At 43.5% G+C, this 26,574-nt stretch overlaps 16 protein-coding genes across 16 annotated transcripts; 7 read left to right on the top strand and 9 right to left on the bottom strand.

The window, feature by feature from the left end:
• Positions 1 to 39: 39 nt before the first annotated feature.
• OGAPODRAFT_77493 (uncharacterized protein) lies at positions 40 to 1,756 on the bottom strand (the record flags this gene model as incomplete). Its single annotated transcript, XM_018356336.1, has 2 exons — positions 40 to 1,688; positions 1,723 to 1,756. The coding sequence occupies 2 exons, from the start codon at positions 1,754 to 1,756 to the stop codon at positions 64 to 66; spliced, it is 1,659 nt and encodes a 552-aa protein (XP_018209044.1). The 3' UTR covers positions 40 to 63.
• A 61-nt stretch (positions 1,757 to 1,817) lies between these two features.
• Positions 1,818 to 2,711, bottom strand: OGAPODRAFT_14111 (uncharacterized protein; the record flags this gene model as incomplete). Its single annotated transcript, XM_018353405.1, has 1 exon — positions 1,818 to 2,711. One exon carries the CDS (start codon positions 2,709 to 2,711, stop codon positions 1,818 to 1,820), a length of 894 nt encoding a protein of 297 aa, XP_018209043.1.
• A 1,181-nt stretch (positions 2,712 to 3,892) lies between these two features.
• OGAPODRAFT_83232 (uncharacterized protein) lies at positions 3,893 to 5,641 on the top strand (the record flags this gene model as incomplete). Its single annotated transcript, XM_018356687.1, has 2 exons — positions 3,893 to 3,920; positions 3,984 to 5,641. The coding sequence occupies 2 exons, from the start codon at positions 3,893 to 3,895 to the stop codon at positions 5,639 to 5,641; spliced, it is 1,686 nt and encodes a 561-aa protein (XP_018209042.1).
• A 447-nt stretch (positions 5,642 to 6,088) lies between these two features.
• OGAPODRAFT_51566 (uncharacterized protein) lies at positions 6,089 to 7,060 on the top strand (the record flags this gene model as incomplete). Its single annotated transcript, XM_018355702.1, has 1 exon — positions 6,089 to 7,060. One exon carries the CDS (start codon positions 6,089 to 6,091, stop codon positions 7,058 to 7,060), a length of 972 nt encoding a protein of 323 aa, XP_018209041.1.
• A 19-nt stretch (positions 7,061 to 7,079) lies between these two features.
• On the bottom strand, positions 7,080 to 8,159 carry OGAPODRAFT_9611 (uncharacterized protein; the record flags this gene model as incomplete). Its single annotated transcript, XM_018357881.1, has 1 exon — positions 7,080 to 8,159. One exon carries the CDS (start codon positions 8,157 to 8,159, stop codon positions 7,080 to 7,082), a length of 1,080 nt encoding a protein of 359 aa, XP_018209040.1.
• A 172-nt stretch (positions 8,160 to 8,331) lies between these two features.
• On the top strand, positions 8,332 to 9,516 carry OGAPODRAFT_14107 (uncharacterized protein; the record flags this gene model as incomplete). Its single annotated transcript, XM_018353404.1, has 1 exon — positions 8,332 to 9,516. The coding sequence occupies one exon, from the start codon at positions 8,332 to 8,334 to the stop codon at positions 9,514 to 9,516; it is 1,185 nt and encodes a 394-aa protein (XP_018209039.1).
• A 123-nt stretch (positions 9,517 to 9,639) lies between these two features.
• OGAPODRAFT_9609 (uncharacterized protein) lies at positions 9,640 to 10,722 on the bottom strand (the record flags this gene model as incomplete). Its single annotated transcript, XM_018357875.1, has 1 exon — positions 9,640 to 10,722. The coding sequence occupies one exon, from the start codon at positions 10,720 to 10,722 to the stop codon at positions 9,640 to 9,642; it is 1,083 nt and encodes a 360-aa protein (XP_018209038.1).
• A 572-nt stretch (positions 10,723 to 11,294) lies between these two features.
• OGAPODRAFT_17044 (uncharacterized protein) lies at positions 11,295 to 12,419 on the top strand. Its single transcript, XM_018354845.1, has one exon. It carries the CDS (start codon positions 11,322 to 11,324, stop codon positions 12,348 to 12,350), a length of 1,029 nt encoding a protein of 342 aa, XP_018209037.1. The 5' UTR covers positions 11,295 to 11,321; the 3' UTR covers positions 12,351 to 12,419.
• Positions 12,420 to 12,459: 40 nt separating this feature from the next.
• On the bottom strand, positions 12,460 to 13,746 carry OGAPODRAFT_77490 (uncharacterized protein; the record flags this gene model as incomplete). The annotated part of the gene is made up of 1 exon (XM_018356335.1): positions 12,460 to 13,746. The coding sequence occupies one exon, from the start codon at positions 13,744 to 13,746 to the stop codon at positions 12,460 to 12,462; it is 1,287 nt and encodes a 428-aa protein (XP_018209036.1).
• A 162-nt stretch (positions 13,747 to 13,908) lies between these two features.
• OGAPODRAFT_25033 (uncharacterized protein) lies at positions 13,909 to 15,565 on the bottom strand (the record flags this gene model as incomplete). The annotated part of the gene is made up of 3 exons (XM_018355294.1): positions 13,909 to 13,987; positions 14,286 to 15,452; positions 15,492 to 15,565. 3 exons carry the CDS (start codon positions 15,563 to 15,565, stop codon positions 13,909 to 13,911), a joined length of 1,320 nt encoding a protein of 439 aa, XP_018209035.1.
• A 387-nt stretch (positions 15,566 to 15,952) lies between these two features.
• OGAPODRAFT_25032 (uncharacterized protein) lies at positions 15,953 to 16,880 on the top strand (the record flags this gene model as incomplete). Its single annotated transcript, XM_018355293.1, is given in 2 exon segments — positions 15,953 to 16,858; positions 16,878 to 16,880. 2 exon segments carry the CDS (start codon positions 15,953 to 15,955, stop codon positions 16,878 to 16,880), a joined length of 909 nt encoding a protein of 302 aa, XP_018209034.1.
• Positions 16,881 to 17,256: 376 nt separating this feature from the next.
• OGAPODRAFT_77487 (uncharacterized protein) lies at positions 17,257 to 21,130 on the top strand. The gene has a single exon (XM_018356334.1). The coding sequence runs from the start codon at positions 18,754 to 18,756 to the stop codon at positions 20,008 to 20,010; it is 1,257 nt and encodes a 418-aa protein (XP_018209033.1). The 5' UTR covers positions 17,257 to 18,753; the 3' UTR covers positions 20,011 to 21,130.
• OGAPODRAFT_101965 (uncharacterized protein) lies at positions 17,257 to 21,167 on the bottom strand (the record flags this gene model as incomplete). The annotated part of the gene is made up of 1 exon (XM_018353079.1): positions 17,257 to 21,167. One exon carries the CDS (start codon positions 21,165 to 21,167, stop codon positions 20,067 to 20,069), a length of 1,101 nt encoding a protein of 366 aa, XP_018209032.1. The 3' UTR covers positions 17,257 to 20,066.
• A 743-nt stretch (positions 21,168 to 21,910) lies between these two features.
• Positions 21,911 to 23,620, bottom strand: OGAPODRAFT_17041 (uncharacterized protein). Its single transcript, XM_018354844.1, has one exon. The coding sequence runs from the start codon at positions 23,608 to 23,610 to the stop codon at positions 21,973 to 21,975; it is 1,638 nt and encodes a 545-aa protein (XP_018209031.1). The 5' UTR covers positions 23,611 to 23,620; the 3' UTR covers positions 21,911 to 21,972.
• A 249-nt stretch (positions 23,621 to 23,869) lies between these two features.
• Positions 23,870 to 25,407, top strand: OGAPODRAFT_83228 (uncharacterized protein). The gene has a single exon (XM_018356686.1). It carries the CDS (start codon positions 23,957 to 23,959, stop codon positions 25,355 to 25,357), a length of 1,401 nt encoding a protein of 466 aa, XP_018209030.1. The 5' UTR covers positions 23,870 to 23,956; the 3' UTR covers positions 25,358 to 25,407.
• A 190-nt stretch (positions 25,408 to 25,597) lies between these two features.
• OGAPODRAFT_14097 (uncharacterized protein) lies at positions 25,598 to 26,191 on the bottom strand (the record flags this gene model as incomplete). Its single annotated transcript, XM_018353403.1, has 1 exon — positions 25,598 to 26,191. One exon carries the CDS (start codon positions 26,189 to 26,191, stop codon positions 25,598 to 25,600), a length of 594 nt encoding a protein of 197 aa, XP_018209029.1.
• Between the last annotated feature and the right edge of the window lie 383 nt (positions 26,192 to 26,574).

The raw sequence follows: 26,574 nt of genomic DNA, 5'->3' as shown, positions 1-26,574 counted from the left end.
TCCCAAAAAAGAAAATAATCTCGGAGAAAAAAAAGAGTCGGAAACGGCTCAAGCGGCAGCGGGCTAAAGAAATGTATTTCGAAGGTATTCCTTATCGAGGAGGACATCCCATCCTGGGCCAGGGTCGGTGTCACTGCCCCAGGTAGTGAACAAAAAGCGCATGACACTCATCAGACCACTAGATTTCTTCATGACCCCAAAAGTCCTTATCCGCTCTATCAAGTAGAGTCTTTGGTCTTCCTTTATTACTGCAGAACCTGCAACAGCGAAAGGCCACGAGCACAGTCCAGATGATTGAGCATGTGGACTCAGTTTGCGTAAATTTGAAAAAAATACGTCGATCTCCTCCTGTATTTCAGGGGCATCAGGTTGTAATCTTGGGTTGAGCAACTTGGATAACAAGATGGTGCAAGCCTTTGCCACGATATTGCCTATCAAACAACTCTCCATCAGCCGCCTTTGAACAAAGTCAGATTCATGAAACCTTACGTTTTCCGGAAGTACTGGAGGGAGGTAGTATTTCGACAAGGTCAGTAGTTTTTCTGCAACCATTTTATTTTTGTCATTTAAGGGGAAAAACAGCGATAGCCAATTTGTTTTTGCTGCGAGCTCGAATGCAGATAGCGCTGCACCCATAATCGGATTGTTCATCCACCAAGCAGGACAATGATATAGCGGAGGCAAAAGATACGGTTTGAGCTCGGCATAGACTTGGAAAGGTGATTTGATATAGTCAACAACCGAAGCCTCACATGCAAACAATGTAACCGAGTAATTATACAAAAAGCTCTCCAGGATAGTCCTTTCTAGATTAGTGACATCACCTTCGCGAAGCATATATGAAAGCTCGTCTGTCCAGTAAGTAGCATCGTTGACTTCAGGATCTGTTCTAACCATGGGAAGCATTTTGAAATTTGTCTTGTTGAGGACCAAAGCGTCCAGTAATTGATTAAAAGACTCAAAAGGCAAATTTCTGTTGAGCAGCCAGCATTCTATGATTTGCAAAGAGGCTATCAGGAAAAAGGCGTTTCTGGCTGTGTTTTCACATTGATACTTCTCGCGAAGACATAAAGTGACCATGCAAATAAGCAGCCAGTCCTCGTTACCGACCAAAGAATTCTGGTTTAAAAACCATTGCATTTCTTTCATACACTGCAGGAACTTCTGCTCAGCAAACTCACGGTATTCAGGCCGCTTCCACGACAGGTATGTGGCACCACAGGCATAGAAAACATGTCTCAAGGTCGGATTGTGAAGGCCGCGAGGAATAACGACCGATGAAGGCTGCAAGCTCTCGTGAGACAGTTGGGGCGATATGGCAACCATGAACCCTTTTACAAAGGCATCGTATAAAAGTGCATCATTAGCGGAGAAATCGACCCCTAACATCCATGAGGACCATCCACCGAGATGCCACCCCAAAGTTTCAAGATATTTTCTATACAATGCATCTTCCCTGGCTTCCTTAGTTGATTCGAGCTCTAGGGTAGCGTGCTCGGTGAGTAACGTGACGGGCTTGCGAAAATTGATGGAATTGGGGTCCACAAACCGGATTGGTTTTCTGGCCAATTTGCGAAGCTTGAAATCTTTCGGGATAGCCTGTACCCCGTAGACGCACTCATAAGACGACCGCAAGCAATTGCTGCAGGTAGGCTTTGAAAGGTCGCACTTAATCTTGCGTTTGCGGCCTACAAAATTAGTAGGTCAACTATTGGGACTTACAGCAAAAACAGCCTTGTCTCCTGGGATTGGCCATGAAGTCTCAGTAATTGAGATAACGTTGAAATATTTTTAAAACTGTTTTTGGATTATATAATCTATTCATGATAAGAAGTCATGGATTTTAGAGCTCCCGCAGACAGCCGAACCTCAAGTTCGTAATCGCTACAAAAAGACGCATAAAGGTTCGCAGAGGTGGCTGTTATACTGTAGGTGAAGGATGCCTCTTTATCGGGGATGACAATTCTGTCATACAGTCCCGAGGCGTAGACCGAGTCTGTCTTGATCTGGGTCTCACATATTTTGTCCATCAAGCACAGCAAATAACAGGCTTCACCAACAATGGACCCGGCTGTGATGAGTCCATGATTTTGTAAGATCAGAGCTCTATTGGTAGGCCCGAAAGCCTTGGCAATGTTTTCTCCCTCTTCCGTTTCCACTGCCACCCCGCCAAAGTTCCGGTAGACATCGTGGTTGTTATAGAAAATACATGCGTCTTGATTCAGCATGTCGAGTTTGCGTCCCAGTGCAGAGAACGCTTTTCCCCAGACAGAATGAACATGGCATGCAACGTTTAAATCTGGCCGCGCCTTGTGAACAGCAGAGTGAATCTTGAAGCCAGCAAGATTGATTGGAGCTTTGTTTCCGCCAACATAATTGCCGTGCTCGTCAACTCTTACCATGTCTTCAGCAGTCAGAAGAGAGAAATGAACTCCAAGGGGATTTATCCAAAACGTTCTTGGCTCAATTGGATCTCTAACGGATATATGTCCTGCAGGGCCTTCGTTGAAGCCTTTTCTCGCGAATATCCTGAAGGCGCCAGCCATCTGGTTCAACAACCAGTCTCTCTTGATGTGAGGATCTTTGATCTCTGGTACCCGATACGGATATTCGAAGTCCCCCATAGCAATGGCGGTCGAATGCTCAGAAGTTTGGAGCTGAAGTGAAACAGAGCGTGAGGAATTGTTTGTTGTTTCAATAGTGGTGGTCATTCTGAGGTACAGTTTTGAAAAATCACAACTACGGAGGGTGTTTATATACTTCCCACGTAGTCATAGAGGCTCAGAAAAGACTGGATTGGCCACTTGGGCAATGTTTCTCAGCCATTTTGCGTTCTCCGAGGTTTATTTCTCATTTCGATTTCCGGCCTCAAACCGGCCAAAATTTCATGCACCTCGATAAGGTGCAATAACTTTTATTTTGAACTTCGCGTTTTTCGTCAGTCCTGACTCTATATTTGCAAATACTTGAGGACCAAGAGATATTCTAGTATAGACTGAAGACCATAGAGTTTCAAAATGTAGCCACATAAAAAAATTCTGCATATATTTCATATTTTATGAGGTGATAATATGCTTTGGCATTATATGCTTAGAGGTCCCAGCTCGTTCTATGTTTACAGGTCATCTGGTGTGTACTGAAACTTGAGGACATGCAATGTTAGAGATTTTACTCCCCTTTACCAGTCTATGATGAAAGCATATTCATCTTTTGATACCCCATGCGGATAACGTCTGCGGAACATCCAACCTGTGCTAGGTTTCGTAGTGGAAACCTACGTCTCAAATGTTTCAGATGTCCATCACTGAGCAATTTCCAGTCACCTATTGTGTGCAGTTTCTAGGATCTGAGATTTTGTTCGATTGAAAATCGTTTTTGAAGATATGCTTTGACAAAACCAAAATCCTATTTCATTTAAGAAGCGAAAACGCTTTGACTGTGTTCAAGCTAGACAATCCATTGCAGCTAAACAAAACGCTTTGTACAAAGAAAAGTACTTTATAGTATCAAAAGCTAAGATAGTAAAAACTGGAAAACTATACCAAATGAAATATGCAAGAAAATCATGGCTTCCGAAAAAAAGAATATTTGAGTCAAGACAAGAATAATGTTTAGCCAAAGTATTCCCCACGGTCAAGATTGTTTTCCGATAAGATACTGCAGCTTACAAATCTCGGCGCCGGTAGACGACGCTTGGATTTTGTGGCGTATTACGTATATGGAAGAGAATTCTCTCCTCATGCAGGCTTGATCAGCTGAAATCATTTGTGGCTACCATTTTTTTGTCGAAAATTAATTATGGCGCAAAAGGAGGCTCTCGGTGAATGGAGACCAAGTTTGCAGCATTCGCTTATATAAAAAGGTGGACAATGACTGCGTTTAAAGGGAAATAATGAAGTCCGACACTGAAGAACGGAAAGGTGTTGTCGTCGAGGAGGTACAGCTCCACCCTAGTCAGAACGACTCAACAGAAAGTATCGAAGTTATCGAGTATAGGCCAACAGATATTGACGAACTTGCTGATGTGCCGATCGTGACTGATCAGTTACTCCCTAAGCTAAAAAACCTTGCAAAAGTGTTTAAAAGAAAAAACGATGGCCACCTGATCGCCACCAGAAAGTCGTATTTTGAGGACCCTGACTTTGAGGTGGCTAGACAATACTACCCTCCTCCAACTTACGAGAACTACAATAGTTTTGATCCCTATTTCAGGTGGACGTATGATCAGGAGCGTAAGCTTACCAGGAAGATTGATCTTCGCATTCTGACTATGGTCTGTCTACTATTTTTCGCTCTCAATCTGGACCGAGGAAACTTGGGCTCTGCTGTTGCTGGAGGACTTCTTAAAGATCTCAACCTTTCCACGGATGACTACAATAATGGCAATACTTTGAGATCTGTTGGATTTATTATCTCTGAGATTCCTTCTCAGTTGATTGGAAAACGTTTTGGACCTGACTGGTGGATTCCAATTCAGGTGACGGCTTGGAGCCTGGTTGCCCTGTTCCAATTTTTCATAAGTGGGACGAAATCGTACCTGGCAACTCGATTTCTGCTAGGTATTGCTCAAGGTGGATTTATTGCAGATGCTGTGCAGTATCTCTCGTACTTCTACACACGTGATCAGATGGGATTACGGTTATCGCTGTTTTGGTTAACTGACGCTGCCTCTGGTATTATCAGTAACTTGCTTTCAATTGGGTTCTTGAAAATCAATCTCAATGGTCAAGAGGGATGGAGATGGCTTTTCCTTTTTGATGGCTTGATCACGCTAGTGTTAGGTCTTGCCTCGTTTTTCTTTATGGTTCCGGGCCCTACTCAAACAAAAACTAAATTTAATCCTAAGGGCATTTTCACAAGAACTGAGGAGAAGATCATTACAAATAGATTACTTAGAGACGATCCGTCTAAATCGGGTATGCACAATAGGGAAGCAATCACTTTCAAACAGTTCCTGAGAAGTCTGTCAGACTTCGATTTGTGGCCTGTTTTGATTTTGTCGTTCGTGTTCCAGATTCCCCAAAATCCTATTAAGGCATACCTGAACATCAATCTTAAAGCCCTTGGTTTTGGAAAGGATCCAATTATCTATCTGAACATTCCCATTGAGTTGATGACCAGTATCACAATCGTTTTGATTACGGTACTGTCTGAAGTGCTTGACGAGAGATCTCTCGTCTGCTCGTTGCAACAAGTTTGGATTTTGATAGTGGTGGTTGTGGAGTATGTTCATGCTGATACTTTGAGTCCGTGGGCTCAGTACGCAATTATGTTTTTTGCAATTGGAAATCCGTCTGCTCAGGCAATCATCGTGTCTTGGTGTTCGCGTTTGTCATATTCGGTGAGAACAAGAGCAATTTCTGCACCGATGTCAAACATTGGAATCCAGCTAGCAGGAATAGCTGGGAGCTACATTTACCGCAGCGACGATGCTCCGAAGTATCATAGGGGAAACCAGGTGATCATTGGATTATGTTGTCTGAACATTTCGCTTTTCGTGCTGACCAAGTTTTACTACATCAGCAGAAATAATTACAAAAGATCGAGGTGGAATAAAATGTCTAAATTGGAAAAGGAGGAGTACTTGGCTACTCATAGAAATGCCGGAAACAAAAGACTGGATTACTTATTTGAGCACTAAATATGTTTATGTCCGAGATAGCCAAATAAAAAAGGAAAATGATATCTGATCACGTGCCGTCAGCTGACTTACATTACAAAATTATTGCTTTGCACATTACAGCAGATTTCTTGCCACGACTAAAAACAGGCATGGTTCGCGCAATTCTAAGTGATACATGCATGCATATGCACTCGTATCTGATAGAGCGTCCGGATATAAATGTTGGGGGATCGGGAGTTTTCAAGTTCGTTAGGAATGAGTACCAAAACGAACGAAGAGATTGCAAAATCTGCTACTGCAAGCGGAACGCTCAGATTACGCTCTGAAAACCCCACCTCTTTTGACTTCTCCATTCCAGAAGGCTTGCAAAACCTTTTCCCAAATTATCGGACACCGGATAATGTCTCTCCGTACTTGTATGCTAAGGAACAGGGTGTCCAATATCCCAACTATACTCAATGGGAAATGGAACCTTACAAAGAGAGAACAGATTATATCGATCGTGGTTCCTTATCGGATCCTAAGAAAAAGTCGCTTTTCGAAGCAGCTACAAAAGTCCGGCATCTCACTCCTTACTGTGGAACAGAGCTGGTTGGAATCAAGCTTACGGAGCTTACTGACGAGCAAAAAAACGAGCTCGCACGATTAGCTTCTGAGCGAGGTGTCGTCGTTGTCAGGAACCAAGATGACCTCGACATCAGAAAACAGATTCAATTTACCTCATACTTTGGCGAACCCCACATCCACCATCAAAGCGGAATTATTCCTGACCTTCCTTGGGTGCATCCAGTCTACAAAGATGAAACATCAACCGGGGGTCTGAGATCTCAAGTTTGGCACTCAGATGTCCGCTATGAGATAAATAGTGCTGGAATTTCCACACTGAGATTTGATGTTTTGCCGCGCTCAGAAAATGGTGAGCTTATCGGAGGGGATACCCTTTTTGCTAATGGCTATTTGATCTATGAGTCCTTGGATCCCAAATTTCGCGCTTTTCTTGAAACTCTTTCTGCTGAGAGTAGTGGATTTGGACAAGCGGCTATTGCCGCAGAATCAGGCTACAAAACGAGGAGACCTCCTATTGCAACCGTTCACCCTCTGGTGAGAACCAACCCCACTACCGGCCTGAAATCCCTATATGTTGCTGAGAACTTCACCACCAAAATTGTGGGTCTTGAAGAGCGCTTGAGCAACACCATTCTTCAGTACTTGTTTGACCATATACGGAGATCTTTGCAATACCAGTGTCGTGTGCAATGGACTGAAAATGACATTGCGATTTGGGATAACCGTTCTCATTTCCATACCGGTATCTTTGATTACTATCCAAAAACCAGACATGGTACTAGGGTCATTGCACAAGCCGAAAGGCCATATTTTGATCCGGATTCCAAACTTTACAGTGAGGTCAGTTTTGAGGGTTATAGTGTATTATGATTAGATAAAGAACAAGCTCTCATAGATCTTCCACTGACTCTGGAAATGCAATCCCGTTGTCCAATCTGCATTGATCAAATATCTGTAGGATTCTGATGGTGTCTTTCAATGGATACTCTGTCAGATCATTCTGCTTATTTCCAATGGCAATGGCAGCAGCATTAGCCTCGTAATAATACCCTATTCCCTCAATAACGGGCAACTCAAGCTGCTCTTTCTGGCCGTCACTAGAAATAAAAGTTGCATATGATGGTCTTGATGTACGCCCAGCCTTAATGTACCCTTTATCGCCTTCAATCAGTACACTTTCTCTTGGCGACTCGATAAGGAACGACCCAGTTGCCGTTCCCGATGCAAGTGAGTCGTCAAACAACAAAGTGATTGATGTGGAAACATCAATTTCTGGTACTTCTTTGGATTTGATAGACCAAGAGTAAATTTTTGGACTTGTGGCCGTCTTTGATAACAAAAGCAGATCCGTCCACGTGATCGAGTAAATCAGGTTATCCAACAGAACTCCCGCTCCTAGTTCTGGATTGAAGAGCCGGCTGTTGCTGTCATATGAACAGTTGTGACTAAGATCTGCGTGAACACGACGTACGTTTCCCACCTTTCCGTTTTCCACCACCTCCACCAGTTTTTTTGTTGTAGGAAGGAACCTTGTCCAAACGCCATGGACAACTAAGAGGTTCTTTCTTGCGGAAATCTCTTGTAGTCGGAGTGCCTGCTGATAATTTATGGTAAATGTTTTCTCCACTAAGATGTGTTTTCCAGCTTCTAGAGCTTGTTTAGCCAATTTATAGTGGAACGCATTTGGAGCAGCAATGTACACGATGTCAATCTCGTCATCCTCTAGAAACTTTTGATAAGAGTCGTAGAGTACTGGCTGTTTGTCTGTACCGTTTAGTAGGCTGACAAATTGCTGAGCTTTGGATAGTGAACTGGTGGAAACAACAGCTCTTAATTCATGTGTCACGTGCTGCCCATGAACAGAGTCCTTTCGGTAGTTGGAGAACACATCGTTCGCCCATTTTGCGGCGAACTGCCCCAATCCCACTATACCCCATCTGAGGTGGATCTTCGAACTTTTATCGGTCATTTCGCGTATAAAGGCTCCTAAAACCGTTTGAACTCAACGTATTTTTTTGCATCGCAGAAAAACTGTGGCCACCGGAAATAACCGATTAGGACTGACCGTAAACTGAAAGCCACAGGGGTGCTTCTCATTTAAATACAGCGTTGAATCATATAGAGTGGAAAGTTTAGTATCAATGACCCTTACTGATACTTGGTTGCCACAAATCAGTGGAGTATTCAATGGAGCTCGTGTCTCACTAGTAAAAAAGCCACTTGCTAAGGGGAGGATAGTAAGAGGAAAAGAGTATCCGATAGCATTTGACTTAGTGGTCGAAGGAAGCAGTAGTTACCAGGAAGCTGTTAATGACTTCTTTGAGGAGCTGTCGCAAAAAGGGGTTTTACTGGACCTTGTGAAAGATCACGGACTTGTCATCATCCAAAACTTGAAATCCACCAACCCCGAGCATTATTCACAAATTGTTAATCGCTTTTTCCATTCATCGGATTACCAGGAGTTTGATCAAGTGGGTTTGCTGGCAACAAGACAAAAGATTGACAATGCAGTCAGCTCCGTCGGAAACGATGATGAGCTGGGCAAAAATGTTAACAAGTTACATGCACATCAGGAGTTTTCCAGATATTTAGAGTACCCACACATTCTCACATTTTTTGCTCAACAAGCTTCAGTTCTGGGCGGTGGTGAATCAACGACAACACATGCTACTGAATTGTTTGATGTGGTAAACTCAAAATATCCAGAATTTATCAAGGATCTCTATGAAAAAAATGGTAACCATGTTTATCAAAAGTTCAGCTACGAAGTTTCTACAGACTCAAAATTCAAAATTTCTTGGACAGACAAAGGAGCGTTTGGCAGATACATTACCGATGAAGACTTGAAGACCAAAAATTTGGAGTCCATGAAAGTCAAGGCTATCAAGCTCGCACATGAAAAAGTGAGTAAAAATGTTGAGTTTGATGATAATCATGACTTAATTGTACACCAGCAAACAAGCATTGTGAATATACATCCTCACACTGGGCTTCCTATTATTTTCAGCAGTTTACCGACCTACTACTCTGGCTATTATCAAGCCAAACTCAGGGGAGAAAAGGCTACCTTGCCACCTCTTAGGTACGGAAATGGCGACCCAATTCCTGAGAATTATCTAGATTATCTTTTTGAGCAATCAGTGAAGTTGGAGTATTCGCATCGTTTTGAAGACGGTGATTTATTGTTCCTAGACAACTTTGCTGTTTATCATGGACGGAACCCTTATACTGCGGGAGATCGTAAAATCTTGGCAAGTTTCTGGGAACCAAGCACTGACCGCAGAAAGCCTTATAGACCATCGGACTTTACTGAACTTTTTGCATAGGCCTATAGTACTCCGCTCAAAATTTAAAACAATCTGAAAATTAATTACAAGATCTCAAGCTTATCTTAACTATTTCTGAATTTGGTAACTAAATAAAACAACCTAATAAATTTTGAATTTGGTTCAGTTGTCCAGCTCGACAATATAACGCTCTGCTTGGGCACCCTTGTTTTTCAAAAGATTGAGAGCATCAATAACTGACCATATACCACCTCTGAACACCTTAGTCCTGACGGCCTTGATTTTACCCGTTTCAAAAAGTTTTGATGTCTCTCTCACAATCTGATGGCCAAATTCAATGTCCTCATGGAATCTTTTTATTCTCACTTCTCGTTTTTCAACCAGATCTGATGCTGGTTCGTGAGACGAAACAATGGAAGCATACTTAGCTTTTAAGCTCTTGCCGTTGACTTCTGATAATATTTGAACGAGCTTTTCGGTGCTTTCCCTTGAAGCACAATCAACCCCAAAGTCCACATGAGTAGTCGCTTTCGAAACTTTGTCAATAATTTGCCCAACTGGCAAGTTTCTATCTATCACTGTATGAGCTCCCAGCTCTTGCAAATAGGCTTGATTTTGCAGACTCGCAATACCAATCACTTTAAATCCAAGATATTTTGCAAGCTGAGTCAGATATAAACCCACGACAGTCGCTCCGCCCCATATAAGCAGCGTTTTTCCATGCTGAGAGTTCTCAGCCAAACTAAGTCTAAAAGAGTCCAATAGAATCACCGTGGCAGTTACCAGTCCCACCCCTATACCAGCACCTTGGCTGAATCCTATACTCTCTGGAAGTTTCCAAACAAGACGTGAGTCCATTGCAACATATTCCTGAAATGTACTGGTTCTATTATCACGATACATTGTACTGACAATGAACACCTTTGAACCTTTTTCAAACTCTCTGACCTCCTCCCCAGCATCTTCAACTATACCACTGCTTTCTCTGCCGTTAATCCAGGGAAAATGATAAATCCCGAACCTGAATTGGTGGCACTTCCAGTCAACAGGATTAATTTCGATAGACTTGTTTTTGATGATAAGCTCATGTGGATGCGTTATTCTGGGTTTTGGGTACTCAGTGAGTACCGTCAGTGGCTCATCATATCCAACAATCGCAACCGCAGTCTGATGCTGCTTACTGGTACTTATAGGTTTCCCCAAAGCAAAGGTGTCTTTGGTCCGTCTATCAACTAACAAGCTCATCAATGCCGCGTTTCCTACTAAAGCGGAGCTTCATCCATGTCGCACAATATATACGGACCAGGTCTTATCTAGCTGAGAAACTTGCATATGTTTGCATCTAGGCCACAATAAGGAACAGTTGGAGAAGCACATGCGGTTGCGATTCAAAGTCAGACATAGCGAAATATTACGCTTGTATGACTAAATCACACAAACATGTCTACGCGGGGATTCTGACCGAAAACTAGATTTGAGAAGATGTCGAGTTAGGTCTTGGTATGATTTACCTAACAATGAAGCAGTTCTTGGCTTTCTTAGCCTTTACTCTCAAGGCCACTAGCCGGCTGATATTTATAAACTACACTAGTAGAGTAGATAGTGGCTTGACCCTGTACTCCTCGTTCGAAGGTCCCAAACTCCTTATAGGCAATGCATATGTGTCGGAGTTTTCAGCCAGTGATCTGCGCAATTGCCCGACAATCCATTCGACGCAATGCTAGCCACAGCAAATTCGGAGCACAGTCCTATTATCAGGAGATGCTGACCAAATAAAGTTGCACGCCACAATACAATTTATAAGAATTCGTTTTGGACGAATTTAGTGCAAATTGATTAGTAATATGAGCTTCCCTACTACCAGCCCAGAGTTCTTCGCGAAAGTCGGCAAAACACCATTGGTATTACTCAAAAGCATTTCCAGCTCGATCGGCAGAAATATTTTTGTCAAGTTGGAATATCATAACCCGACAGGCTCAGTCAAAGACCGTGCAGCTGTGAAATTATTGCAAGATTCAATTGAAAGAGGGTTGAAACCAGGAGGGACTCTGGTGGAGGCTACCGCAGGCAACACTGGTATATCGCTGGCTGTGCTCAGTAGATTAGCTGGCTACAGATTAGTTTTATTTGTTCCTGAAACCCTTATTCAAGCCAAAATAGACAAGTTGACCGGATTGGGAGCGGTAGTTTTCAAGGCTGAAAACTATCCTGATAACCATCCAAAGCACATGAACAGTCTGGCAGCTATATATGCGAAGGAACACGATAATACGATCCATGTCAATCAAATGAATAATCTGGTCAATCAACAGGCACATTTCGAGACGACGGGACCTGAAATTTGGGAGCAGCTTGAAGGATCCGTTGATGCTTTTGTGTCTGGTGCTGGAACAGGGGGAACGTTTTCTGGGGTCTCCAAATATTTGAAGAAAGTGTCTGACGGAAGAGTAAAAGCTATTATTGCCGACAAGCAGGGCTCAGGTTTGCACCACTATATCCAAACCAACGGTGAATCTTTTGATGCCGAAGGTGAGTCATTTGTTGAAGGTATTGGAAAATTGGGATTGATTGATAACATTAGAGATGTGCTTACCCTAGCTAACGATTCTTTGCAAATCTCGGATATTGAAGCTCTGAATACTATCTACCGTCTGATTGAGGAGGAAGATTTGCGTGTGGGTGCCAGTGCTGGAGTCAACGTTGCCGCTGCCATTAAGGTTGCTAAATCTCTTCCTCCAGGCTCCAATGTTGTTACAATCATTCCAGATGCAGTGGACATCTATGCCAAGAAGGTGTTCTCCAAGCAGTGGCTCATTGAGCAAGATCATTGGGACAAAATTCCTGATGAGTACAGAAAGTATGCTACGTTATAGAGAAGTTTATAGATTTGTATGGAGAGCTCAATGTGACTGAGCCTTAGCATAATGAAAGACACGACCGACATCGTATTTTAACCTTCAATAAAAGTCAGCTAGTTGCTATTCATGTATATATTTTGAGAAAGTGCTCGTCTCTAACCTTTTGATACTCTAGCTCTACGTTATGCTCTTTCACCCAATCTAAGCCTCCCAGAGTGTTAAGAAGTCGCCGTTCCCAGTCTGCATCATCTTTGGCAAGGTTAAGATACTTTTTCTTGACTTCGCCGTCAATGAAGGTTTGACGCTCGACCCTCTGGAGGAAATGTTTTCTAGTCTCATTGAATAAAAATAAGGATAAGGGCAGATTGTACTTCGTTTGCTCGTCCGGATCGCCATTAGTGGATTTTGTGGACGTCTCAGAAAGAGCCCGGTATAGCGCCCATATATCGTCAAATCCCATGGACGATCCCACAGCGTATACACCTGAAGTTGGGTGAGCTGCATCTCCAGCAAAAGCTATCCTGTCCCCAATGATCAAATCTTGGAGCCATGGTGCTCTTTCCAAAGGAAAAGCCAGAATGTCAGGAAGAACTTTGATGATCTTGGTGATTAATGGGTCCCATTCCTGGAAGAACTCTAGCAGATGTGATATTCCCCATTGACCAGCACTTCTATTCCATGTCAGATCCGATGCAACATTTGGAGGTTCAGGAATCAAAGCCACAAATCCGTATTTTCCAAGACCAACTTTTCCAAGGAAAATCCAGGTACCATCTCTTCCCATCCATGCTGAGGTATCGTCCAACACTCCGTCAACGTCTTTGAGTAGCTTTTCATCAAAGACATATCTATAGGCAACTATCCCTTTGTATTCCAACTTTTCGTTCACACGAAACTGTCTTCGGATCCTGGAATAAATACCGTCAGCCGCAACAACTAGATCGGCACGGACAGGATCTTGATTCTCAAAGTGTAGAATTGCTCCAGAGCTATCCACATCAACCTTGACGGCAGCATGATTATACTTTATTACGCCTTCGGGGACATGCTTCAAAACAAAGTTATGAAGCGGCACTCTATGCGTTCTCGCTTGCACGAAATTGTCTGGTCTCGGAAATGAGGACGTGTCGTACTTTAAGACCTCGCCGGTCTTCCAATGACGTCTTGCAAGCGGCGCTGGCTTACCTCTATAAACAAATTCTTGCACCTCTTCGATATTGGCAATTCGTGAGAGAGTGAGAAGAGCAGCTTCAGTAAGTGCGATCCAGGCACCTGCTTCTCGCGGCCCCTCTGACTTTTCATACAGCGTGACTCTTGAGTTGGGGAGCCTCGAGAGGGTTGCAGCTGCAAATGCTCCAACGATTCCACCTCCGACAATGGCGATCTCTAATGGTTTCGTGACGTCCGTCATTAGTTTTCAGTTAATCTTCGTTTGATGCCACCATGCTTATATAAAATTTTATTCAAGTGAGCTAATCAGCTATGGAGATTGCGCAACTAGGTCGATCTTATTACCTTTTTTGGCAACTCCACCATCTACGTATTCCAATCGAGAATCTTAAAAGTATTGACTCTAGGTATTAATCAAATCCTTGGAGAATTGACTGTCTCCTACTCGGACTAAAGTTAACATGTCCACGCTCCCGTAAATACTATGAGTGTCATTAGACGAATAAAGTTGACAATCTATTTTCAAAATCTCCAATAGAATAATGATAGGACGCTGCAGTAGTCAGTAGGATAGCTTATCTAGAGCTGCCTGTAGAACTATTGGCTGGTAGAGTCTCTTCCGAGTCGAATTTTGACTCCATTTTTCTTATGCTTCTTTTGTAAGCCAAGAAGTAAAACAAAACTATTCCCACAGATGAAGCTCCAGTCAGTCCGCATGTCACCTTGTAACCATACTTGTATTCAGGAGCTTCATTCGCAGGGTACAAAAACAAAGGTAACCAGGCATTGTTGGCATAAACCATGACAACCGTGACACCTGTTATTATGGCTCTTAGATCAGGAGCCGTTGCCCAAATCTCAGGCAAGAAGGATATGAGAATTGGAGTATTCGCTCCTTGAGCATAAAGAAGAAAATAGCCAAAGTAATTGACACCGATGCTTTTTGGTCGCGTAGCCAGGATGATGGTGCCCACAAGCTGGGTGATGTTTTCGGCCACAAGCACAATGAATCGAGCGTTTGCAAAATCAGCCAGCTTCGAAAGGGTGACGATGGTGACCAGTTGAACAGCAGAGCCAGCAATAGGAATCAAGTTGAGTTGTTCGACGGAATAGCGCAAGCTTCCATCGTCGGTTTTGAGACTTTTAAGCCATAAATTGAAATACGCAACAGAGGTGGTCCAAACCGCTGGCACGTATGCCAGAAGGAACAGCCAGACACGGTAATCCAAAGGAATTTTCAGCACTTTCTTCACGTTTAATTGCCGTTTAGTTTCTCGTCCAATGTTGAACATTCTCTGGTTTGCTATAGCAAGATCATCTGCAGTCATCCATTTGGCACCACCATTTTGGGGAGAATCAGGAACAATATAGAATCCAACTGAGGCGATGGCAACTGTCATCAGACCATTAATCACAAATAGCCATTTCCATCCTGCAAGACCTCCGTGCCCGTTCAAAGTTTTATAGATAGCAGCCTGCATAAATCCCGTAAACATACTTCCAGCATAGTATGAGCCAGTAAACAGTGCAGCACGTGTAGCTAGCTCTTTTTTTGTATAGTAGTTGTAAAAGATGGTCATCATTCCCGGCCACGCACTGCTCTCGAAAAGCCCGATTAGGAACCGGAGTGGATATAGAACATGAACCGACTTGACAAAAGCACACGACAGTGTCAGGATACCCCAGATAAACTCACATGAGCTTAACCAGTAAGGTGTGCTTATCCTTGTCATTGACACCTGAGAGGGTACTAGCCCTACAGCGTAGCCAATATTAAAATAGGTGCTAATCCAGTTATACTCTTTTCCAACAATATTGAGATCCTCCTTCATTCCACTAACATACGCATTAGAGTAGTTGCTTTGATCAATAGATTTAATCAGATACGCTATGCAGCCCCAAGTAAGCAGATACAAGTCCAGCTTTCTAACAAACTTGGTCTCGTCGCTGCTTCTCAAAACTCCTGTGCGGAATATTTTAGTGAACCATTTTCCTTCGTGATCATTAGGCACCTCTTCGACAATTTCAGTAGCCTCCTCGACTTTATTTGGGGGAGACATATTAAGATATGTGAGTTCTGATTACACACTCTGCTAAAACATGATGCTCTTATATATAAATTTGGTACCAAGGTGAAAAGTGTGCGTGCAGTTCCGTAGGTGTGGAGTAGCAGTCGGACATAGTTTTGCACATGTATATCAGGGCTGTGGCTCAATGATGCTGGATTTGTGAGATTTTGCGTTTTAGCGGAGAAAGCCAGGTAGCTTGGGCTGTGGTGGTGTACCGTACCTGCGTCATTGTACTATTTTGGTAACAAATCAAAGCGGGAAATGTAGCTCTTAGAGTGAGGCTCAAAAATGGTTGCAAAAAGCAAAAAGTGTGGATTCCACCGGCTTTCGGTATAAAGCACCACTACTCTGGCACACAGACTCTCATCGTTTGTCTAAATGACTAAGTCACTTATTATCACTGCTTTTATCACTGGAGGAACCACTGAGTGGCGTTATCCGGGAGATACTTCGTATAGGTTTGCTTTCGATTTGGATGCCTGGGTGGAAATAGCAAAGCTATTGGAGAAGGGCAAAATCTATGCCCTGTTCATTGCAGACCACTTAACCCTATTTGATGTCTACAAGGGCCCAAACAACTATAGGGACGCAGTGAAGACCGGACTGAATGTTCCAAAGGCTGATCCAAGCCATGCAATTATCACTGCTGCAAGGGAAACAAAAAACATATCTTTTGGAGTCACTTTCAGCACTGTCAGTGAACACCCATACCTGTTTGCTAGAAGGCTTGCAACTCTTGATCATTTCACCAAGGGTAGAGTGGGATGGAATGTTGTTACATCTTATCTCAACAGTATCGGCACCCAGCTTCTAAATGGAGAACCATTTCCTGAGCATGACGAACGGTATAATAGGGCAACTGAGTACGTCGATGTCGTGACTGGCCTTCTCTTATCTACTTGGAGAGATGACGCTCTGATTCGCGACACGGAAACCGGTGTGTTCATTGATCCAGATAGAGTTCGTGAGATCAACCATAATGGAAAGTACTTCAAAGTTGCCGGACCAGCTATCACACAGCCCTCAATTCAAAGGATCCCGCTCTTGATTCAAGCAGGAACATCAAAAAAGGGCCAGGAGCTGGCTGCCGAGTTTGCAGAGTTTGTGTACGTCTTGGGTGGGACTGAAGAGCTGGGTCCGAAGATCAAGTACATCAGAACAATTGCAAAGGAGAAGTTCGGTCGAGACCCCAAAAATATCAAGGTGATTTACTCTGCTAGAGTCATACTGGGCCGCACTCATGAGGAAGCTGTTGAAAAAGAGGCATCTTACAAAAAGTATGAGGTGCCAGATCGGAATGCAGTGAACTTTGGAGGTGTGACTGGTATTGACTTGAACGAATATGATAGCGAAGAGGAGATTGACACTAAAAACGTCAATGGTGTTAAAACCACCGCTGAAGTCTACTTCAAAAAAGCAAAAAGACCAACCAAGAATGCGCTTCTGAACAAGGCTCCTGGCGTTGGACCATTAACTGGCACTCCTGAAGAGGTTGCCGATAAGCTCGAACAGTTGGTTGAGGAGCTTGACCTTGATGGCTTCAATTTTAACTCTGCTGTTCTTCCTGCATCTGTTGAAGACTTGGTTGAGCTGCTCATTCCGGAACTCCAAAGAAGAGGTCTATTTTGGGAAGACTATGCTGTTCCTGGGGGCACGTTCCGGGAGAACGTGTATGGGGTCAAGGGACAAACATTTCTTCCTCCAGATCATCCATTGTATGAGACACGGTGGACGCCGGACGTTGACAAGGAGGAATTTGACAAAATTTTTGAGCAAAATCTAGAGAGACGTAAACAAGCTAGAGCAACTTTGAATTAAAACGTTCTTATTTTTCTGAGTATTTGTAGATGGTTAAAGCTTGTATATGTAAATGTTAATCTTGAAGATTAAATCTCAATTTTCCAAGGCTGTAAGGGTTTAGTTGTTGATACCAGATAATTGTGTGATTTTCTCCTATGCCTGAAGTTTCCGAGCACGTGGCTGAGAATTCCATGTAGCCTTCAACTTCTGAAACGTATTTGCAATGGGAAATAGTCGTGTCCTTGGATAAGCTCTCATGTCACTCTTGCTTGCAAATCTTCAGCATTCATAATCTTGTAACTTGATACCACCAATATAGACATGATTCGTGTACTGGCGACCTCACGCCAAGGTTCTCCTTGTTTGGGAAAACTAACACGGAGATAGAGTAACATTATGATTGTATAGGGCCTGGAATGCATTTAATGATCGAAGCGAGTGGGAATACGAATCTGAGAAATTGATCTGATACCCAGTCACAGCCGTACTGTTTCTATAAATTGTTCAAAAAGAGGCAGCAGTATCTCAACAAGCTGAAAGATACAGGGCAAAAATAGAGTCGTTTAACGTTTCGGCAATGCAGACCCATTTATCACATCACAACAGCAGCATTGATGGTTCTCAAAACCATGCTTATGGTGGCTGAAGTAGATCCTTGGCCATATGGCACACTTTTCTTTTTCAGAGGATTTTTGATCTTTGAGATATGGAAATCTATGTTATCCTGGAGTTTAAACGTAGATGACATCAATTGACCAGTGTATCGAAGGGGAAAATGGCTATATCTTCGGCAAGATAGTGATGACTCCACAAAAAGTGAACTTTCTTTGCTCTTGAACTTACGATTTTTTAACGTCAGGAAAACCATGTATCTGGGTTGCGGTATTCGCAGAGTAAGTACAGTGTAAATCATGAAGTTGTAACCAGTTGATTCCACAAACTTAAGCTAATTGTGGGTTCCAGCAAGAGCCTATACCACGGTCAGCGCACCACAATAACTTCTTGGCTGACAGAACTTGCCAATACTCCTCCGGCATCTTTTAGCTTCAACGTTTTGAGCCCAGAGTTTGATAGATCCTTGTTAAAATATTGTGCTCAAATTGATGAAAAAGATAACGAGTGCAAAGTATCGAAGAGAATTTTGTTCTGGCCTGCACTCCACTCTATAATATCTCACCACCGGGCAAAGCTATACTAGTACTTAGCATATTTAGTTTGTATCGTCAATATTTTGCCGTACCGAGGTGCTTCAAAAATTGTCTCCGTACCCGGGATTTCGATGCCACAGTGCGGCTTGTTTCTCTTGCCACATTTAGGATATATAAATCAGACAATGCTCATAAAAACTGCCAAGTCTCAATCACCGAGAAACGATTGCCATGACAGGCGAGGAAGAGGTCAAACCACTTAAGATTGCAATTATTGGCGGTGGACTGGTGGGAGCATTTGCTGCAGTTACCTTGTCTAGGCTACCAAATGTTTCGGTTACTGCGTACGAAAAAAGCGAGAAGGTTCGTGAGGTTGGAGCAGCCATCACTCTTACCGAGGGAGGCCTTGTGACTCTTGATCAGGTTTTCGATCTGGATGAGCTAGAAAAAATACTTTATAGAACCCCGAATAACGGGCATATCACTAGACGTCATTGGAAAACTGGGGAATACCTCAAAGAGCCTTACTCAAAGTCACCAAAGTATCCCAAATACAACCATGCCAAGGCACAAAGAGTTCTTTTGCTGGACTTCATTTTGAAACATGTTCCAAAAGGAACCATTAAGTACGGCCAAGAGGTGAAAAGCGTTAATGTGAGACAAGATGGTGTTGCCATCCTTTTTGCAAATGGGAACGTGACAGAAGCTGATCTGGTGATTGCTGCTGATGGCATATACTCAAAAATTCGTCGCCAATTCACCAATGATGCCATCGTCTACAAGGGAGCAGTTGCATATAGGAATGTTTTTGACGATAAAATCGTGGAACATATTCCTGGATTGCCAGATGATATTACAGTCTGGATTGGCAGGGGATCTGCTATGTTTATGACTAGACTAACGCCTGGAAAGTTCAACGTTGCGGCCCACTTGAGAGACCCACCAGAAGTTGCTGCCAACCTGCGGTGGAACAAGACCACAGGTGATTGGGGTAAGAAGCGCTTGATTGAGCACTTCAGAGATTGGGATCCACTTATCGGTCAGATTCTTGAAGTTATGCCGGAGTCGATTGCTTTCCCGCTGGAACGGGCACCTTGGCTGGAGAACCTGGTTGTTGGGGACCGGATTGCGTTTGTCGGCGATGCTGCTCATCCAACCTCCGGTGTTTACGGGGCTGGTGCAAATATGGGATTTGATGATGTCTGGGCCTTGTACCGGTCCTTGTTGGAGACCAAGTATAATTTGAAAAAAGCTTTGTTTCTTTTCAATGAGACCAGAGCCCCATTTTTGAAGCGCGTTCAAAAACAAATTGAAATTGATCAACAAATTAGTGCCAAATACATCGGCACTGCCGAAACTGATGAGGAGTGGAAAAGAAAAGTGGAGCATAGGGGTCTGTCAGCAAAGTGGATCACCGACCATAGTGTGGACAATGAGTTCGAGCAGGTTAGAGATCAAAACTTCCTACAGCTATTTGTAGATGAATAAAAGAACTTTTATAGCCTGGTATATACTCCTAGTTTGGTACGATTATACTTCAGGCTTTAGGCATCGACAGCTTCGCCAATAAGAGATCCAAGGGACTTTCTGCCCAAAATCGTGATACCCTTTGTTTGGTTCGAGCTTGTGTTGTTGAAAAACGCACCTTTTGCAATATCCCACTCGCCTTGAGTTATGCGCTGCAAACTCTTGTCGGCATAAATTCCCAAACGCTTGAGTTTTGGAGAGTTCAAGGAATCAGGGTCCAAATACGTCGCAGAAGTTGGGGTGCAGAAATAAATCGTGCTGGATCGCTTTTGGTGGTTAGGGGGCGAGGCAACTCTGTGGACACTGGATCTGAAGTAATCACCGGTCCAAAACTGAAGCGCGTCTCCAACGTTCACAACTAGGGCGCCTTGTTTGTGCTTAACAAATCCCCAAGTGTTTTCAGTATCTGGGAGCCTGATCTGGAGTGCCTGAACAGGATCGGATAGGATGAATGTTAGTGCACTAGCATCTGTGTGGCCTCGAAGCAGCGTGTTTCCTGTCTTCGAATTATACGAATCATCAGCCTCGTGGTATAACAAGAATCTACCGTAACCTGTGGCAGACTCCTTAATGTTATTTTCGACCACCCTAAAGTGGTTGTTGTAAAGCGTTCCGTCAGGAAGCTCCAGAATGATGTCAATCAACGAGAGCAATTTGCGTAAAACGTTGTTATGAAGATCAATAAAATAAGAGGTGATCTCAGGCAAGTTTTTCTCAACGGAAGGAGGGTAGCTGGCGGTCTTGACATATTCTGGGTGTGCGAAGTGGCGCAGGTTGAAAAATTCAACTCTATCCTTCTGGTCATTTATGTAAGTCCAGTAACCTCTTGGCTTGTAACCGCTCCCTCTAACAACACCCAATTGCTTATAGCTCTCTTCTGGTAGATCATTCTGGCCGGCAATGTGCTTAGCTTTCACTTCATCTGGCTCTTCAAAGACCTGACGGCCAATTGAGGATAGGTGATCGGTCACGAGCCCGTGATTGACAAGCTGGAAAAAACCGTGGTCTGTAAGGGCTTTTTCAAGACGCTCAGCAAGGGCCTGGCGGACCTCTGGGCCTTCATCAAATAAAGAGAGGTCAATTTCCTCTAATTGCACAATAGGGGTGGAGGACGACATGATGATAGACGATAATGCTGGAGATTAATATAGAGACTAGCTGTGGCGCGAATGTGGCAGTAGCAAGTGCGCCACATTGTAACCATCTAACTAAACAGGAAACTAGCGCGGGGTTTCACGAAATGAAGCCCTCGAGAGTCTTGAGTCCACTTCTGCATTTGAACAAGATCTAATAATTAGTGTTCTGAGAAATCCTAGTTGTTTCGAACTATATTGCTAGTTTATTTTTTTAGTGATTTTTGGGTAACGGATCAAACCGAAATGTACTAAGCAGTCTGATATCATTAAGTAAGGATTACGTTCAACAATTAGATGATGTATAAATTCCTATAAAGGTATTAGTATCGGCTCTTAACCGCGTATCCCCCCGTACGGGAGCCGCGTATCTCCGACAATACATCATGCAGGAGCTTATTGTCTGATAAATTATGTTTCATAATAACCGACAATCAACTCCTAGTCACGCCGATATACGTGAATATGGTCTACTTTCGCCAAATACTTTCGCCAAAGCACGGAACTGGGGCTTGAGTTCATATTGTAGTCCATTACGGGATCTTCAATGATGATGAATGGCTCTTTGGCCCAGGTGATCATGAAGTTTAACCCTAACTAATATCGTTTGCTCTCGCTGGTCGAATCGTTCGTGGATGACATGATATTTTTACTTTAGATTGTTTGATAGTGAAAAGTATTCTCCAACAGGTGACTAGTTACATAGGCATCGTTGAATTTTTTCAGATCAGAAACAAAACTTTTATTCGATAGATAGAATTTTCCTCAATTATAACCTAGTAGGCCTTCGTCACTTCCCACTAGGGGAAATCGACTCCCTGAGCACGTGCACATCATTTTCAGCCCCTTCTGGAATTTCACCAGTTTTGCTATTGTAAATATAGATACCATTTTCAATAGCGTGCTCCCGCTCCTCCTTTTTGTAAAAGAAGTAGTCAATGGATAGCAAAAAGATGAAACCGATACTGAACACAGCACATGTTGTGAAACCTTTTTCAAATCTTGGACTGTCAACAGTTGGCCAGATTAGCCTGTTAATCCACACACTAGACTGCAAGCCCATAATATAGATTATCATCCACGCAATGGCTCTGACATTGTTATCCCTGCGGAAAAGATCACTCACCAGCGGATTGAACACTGACGATTGCGACCAAGACCAGTATGCAAAACAGAACGCAAACCATTTGGCACCGTAAGACACATCCCATACCGCAAGTATCACATTGCCAATAAATGTCATAAGGAACGAAAACATGATAAAGAGATACCGCTTTCCAGTAAGGTCCGCACCACCACAAATGATGAAAACGTACAGAATTCCAAGTGCAGGTGGAATTGTTGACCAGTTATTGATTTTACCAATGTCAATATTAAGCGTTTTGAGCCACAGAGTGAACGTTCCAGCAGAAGTGTTGTTGGTGTTGAAACCCATCATGTTCGCAATACCCAAAATGTAAACGTGTGGGCTTTTAAGTGCCTTGGACCAGCTTTCCTTGGAAAAGAAACTGCCGATTTCTTGCCTTGGATCTGTGCCGTTCTCTTTCATGCGCTCACGTGCCAGTCTGATCTCATGGTCGGACAAAAAGATTGAATAACAGTGGGTAGGTGTGCCTGGGAGAGAGAACAGAGCTAGAATGGCAACAGCGAAAGAGATACACCCGTCAATAATGAACATCCAACGCCATCCCGCAAGGTTATGGTGACCATCTAGGTCTCTGAAGGCAGCCGATTGAAGCAATCCGGATGTAAGGACTCCCAGAAACTGTCCTGCGTAGAAAAGTGCACCCCTTCTTCCGACTTCGGTAGGTTTGTACCAACTGGCGAGAGTGTAGTGGATACATGGGAAATAGGCAGCCTCAAACGCTCCAACAAAAAAACGCATAGCCTGCAGAGAACCCACATTGTTGACTCTATATGTTCCTAAAGTAAAAGCTGCCCATCCGAACTCAGAAATGAAAAGTGCATAATTGATTGGCACTCTAGGCAGCAGATACAACCAAGGAAGCTCCAGTAAAATATTTCCTATGTTGAAGATTAGTTGGGTATTGATAAGGTCATTGCCTTTCATCCCAAGGTCCTCTTTCATGTTCGAAACATAGGCATTGTTGAGATTGGAGCTGTCAATGTACTTGACCCAGTACCCGATAAAAGAGTAGAAGGCTATTAGAATGTCCAGCTTCCATAGAAGTTTCATTTCTTGTTTGCTAGTTCCCTCAGGAAACCATATAAACCACTTGTACAGTTTAGACTCTTCAGTTGTCTTTCGGTATTCAAACTCGTCAAAAAACTTCCACCATGGGCGATTTGCTTCGTCCCTATATTCTTTGATCTCATGATCTACTTGGTCAGTTTTAGAGCTGGCGTAATCGTCATCGTCGACGTGACGTCGGTGTGGAATGAACCAAGGAATATTTCCAGAAGACATTGCTATACCTCCTCAGCAGCATTGTCAGGATATATATTCCACTCCACATTTGAGGGAGGACGCCACAATTATTCTCTTTTGTAAGGTCCCCATAATTTTTTATCTGGATCAAGATCGACTTCACGCCATTAACCGAACACATTATTATATTTCATAAGTCAATGGAGCGGTTGCAGATGCTGTTCATTTGATGCAAAGCCGTACGCTGCACGAACGGCTCATCTAACGGAATTGCCTTGAGTGGCCATTATTCGAAGTGTGGCAGACTGATTACTAGTTGAACTGTGGCAGACTGATTACTATAAGAAGGAACAATCCTACAATACCATGACCAGATAATTTTCCTATGGCACTGGTTTCGAAGTTTGGAACCTCAATCAGGTGGTACGAGAAAAATGCTTCTCCAGAGGAGATCAAGCTACTTTTCAAACTCGACCTTCTGATCTTGACTTATGCTTCACTTTCTTTCTTCACAAAATTCTTAGATGTGTCTGCACTCAACAATGCCTACGTTTCGGGAATGAAGGAAGATATTGGTCTTAAAGGCAATGATCTGAACTACGTGAATGCTGTATATGAATCGTGCTATTGTGTTTTTCAGATTCCAATCAATCTCCTTCTTACCAGATATCCATCTTCGGTCATTCTTCCAATATCCGAATTCTGTTGGGGCATAGCCACTTTAGGTACAGCTTTTGTTACTAATGTGCAGCAGCTGATGGCCTGCCGTGGACTTCTGGGTCTTTTTGCAGCTTCCAACTATGTGGGTTCTGTGTACATTATTTCTTCCTGGTATAAGAAATCAGAAAGAGGCAAAAGAATGGCTCTTTTCTGGATAGCAAACCCTATCGGCACTGCAGTCGGTGGGTGGCTTGAAGCCGCAATTTACAAAAATCACCATCTAGCTCTTGAAAGCTGGAGAGTTTTGTTCATTGTTTGCTCTTGTATCACAATTTTTGTTTCCTTATACGGCATGCTTGCATTGCCCAATCTTCCACATGATATAAGATCGAGGTTTCTCTCCGAGGACGAAAAGCAGCTAGCCAAAGATCGAACCACTGAAGAAAATATACAAACGCAGCGCACAAAGCTTGGTTGGAAATCATTCAGAACACTGCTGTTTAATTGGCAGCCACCGTTGATGGCTTTCCTTATTTTCTGCCAGGTGTTTTCATACTACCCGACCGGTACTCCGTTTACCTTATGGCTGAAAAGTAGAAACGAGCTTTCTGTGCCTCAGGTGAACAACATTCCCACTGGGGGCAATGCCCTTTCACTGGTGTCCGCCTTGGCTCAAGCATGGTACGCCGACACCTTTAATGATAGGTTGTCTCCATATATTTTCTCCTCGGTTTGCGCTGGTATTGGCGCCGCAATACTGGTATCTCACCATGTTTCCGAAAATGCAACCTATTTTGCCTTTTTCGCTATGTTTGCTTCACATGGTGTGGCGCCAAACTGGCAAGCGTGGGTCGGTGATGTTACAGCTTCAAACTCTGAGTTACGGGCTTATGCAATTGCTGCTGGAAATGTTGCCTCGGAGGTTGGATCACTGGTGGTCCCTCTAATAGTCTTCCAGGTTAGACAAGCTCCCGAGTTCAGAGCAGGTTTCATATTCAGTCTGGTATCTTGTGTTTGCGAGGCCATAGCAGCAATCTGTGTATACTACCTTTCCAAGAAAGAAGGAAAGATACCACTGGAGGAAATACTTGTTGTCGAACTGGAAAAGGGAGCAAGTGATGAATAACACTAGTGTAATTTTTTCGGTGGTGGAGGATTTTAATGTTAAAATATATTAACTGCAAAATTTATTTTTCAGTCTTAATAATAAGTCTAGTAGTTTAACGTATAGCCATTCCGTACTTGTGGCAGGAACCTTATATTTCTGGATTGACACACTCTTTTGGCAAGTCCCCCCACTTGCTTTTATACACTATGCAATCTTTCATAACCACCAGCAGCTGAGTGGCATAATCGTCCAAGACGCCTATATCTTCCAGGGGTTGCTTTCAAGTACGAGAAAGTCGGAGTAAAAGCCCTTCTTTATCTGGCCAATAACATTGTGCACGTCAAGCGCTTCCGCCAGTGTTATATTGGCTGACCTCAAAATGTCTGCAGCCGATAACACCTGAGCCCTCAGAGTGAAGTCTGAAGTTTGGTAACCAGTGGGTCCACCAAGGAAGTCTGAACCATAACGCAGCTTGACGTTGTGTTTTTTGGCCATACTTAGGAAAGAGAGCCTTGTTTCCAGGATAGCCATATTCTTTTGCTGAGAACCTAGGCTAACAAAGCTAGAAAACTGGTCTGAGCTCATTACTTTGTACGTGATTAGCGTGGGTGCCACGTAGACAGCTTTTTCCGGTACAAGACGTGCAGTATCCTCATCCATCAAGTTAGCGTGCTCAATTCCTTTGATGCCATTCTCGACGCAAGTCCGAATTGAGCGACTGGTATATGCATGTGTAGTAACAAACGTATCGTAAGACTCGGTCACTTTCCCAATGGCACGACTCTCTTCTTCAGTGTACTGCATATTTGTAAGTTTGTCTGTTAGAGATGGAACACCGCCACCACCCATCATTTTCAAAAAGTGAACGCCACGATGAAGATCGTCTCTTGCAGCTCTCATACACTCATTGACACCATCAGCCACAACTCCAAGTGCAGCAATATGACAGCCACAGTTATGGTCGGAAGCTGCTGCACATGCAGAAACACCGCTCGGTCTGAAGTGTCCATGTCAGCCTGTGTGAGAGATGAGAGATGGCGGGTCCAGAGTAGAACAGACGAGGGCCGCTAATTACACCTTCCTCAATTGCTTGGAAAAAAGGATACTGGCGTGGCGGGGTGGCGGGGTGGCGTGGCGGGGTGGCGGGGTGGCGGGGTGGCGGGGTGGCGGGGTGGCGGGGTGGCGGGGTGGCGGGGTGGCGGGGTGGCGGGGTGGCGGGGTGGCGGGGTGGCGGG

This window comes from Ogataea polymorpha, assembly GCF_001664045.1.
Source record: "Ogataea polymorpha strain NCYC 495 leu1.1 chromosome Unknown OGAPOscaffold_6, whole genome shotgun sequence".
In the NCBI taxonomy this organism is placed as follows: Eukaryota; Fungi; Ascomycota; class Pichiomycetes; order Pichiales; family Pichiaceae; genus Ogataea; species Ogataea polymorpha.
This window is presented reverse-complemented; position numbering and strand designations above follow the sequence as displayed.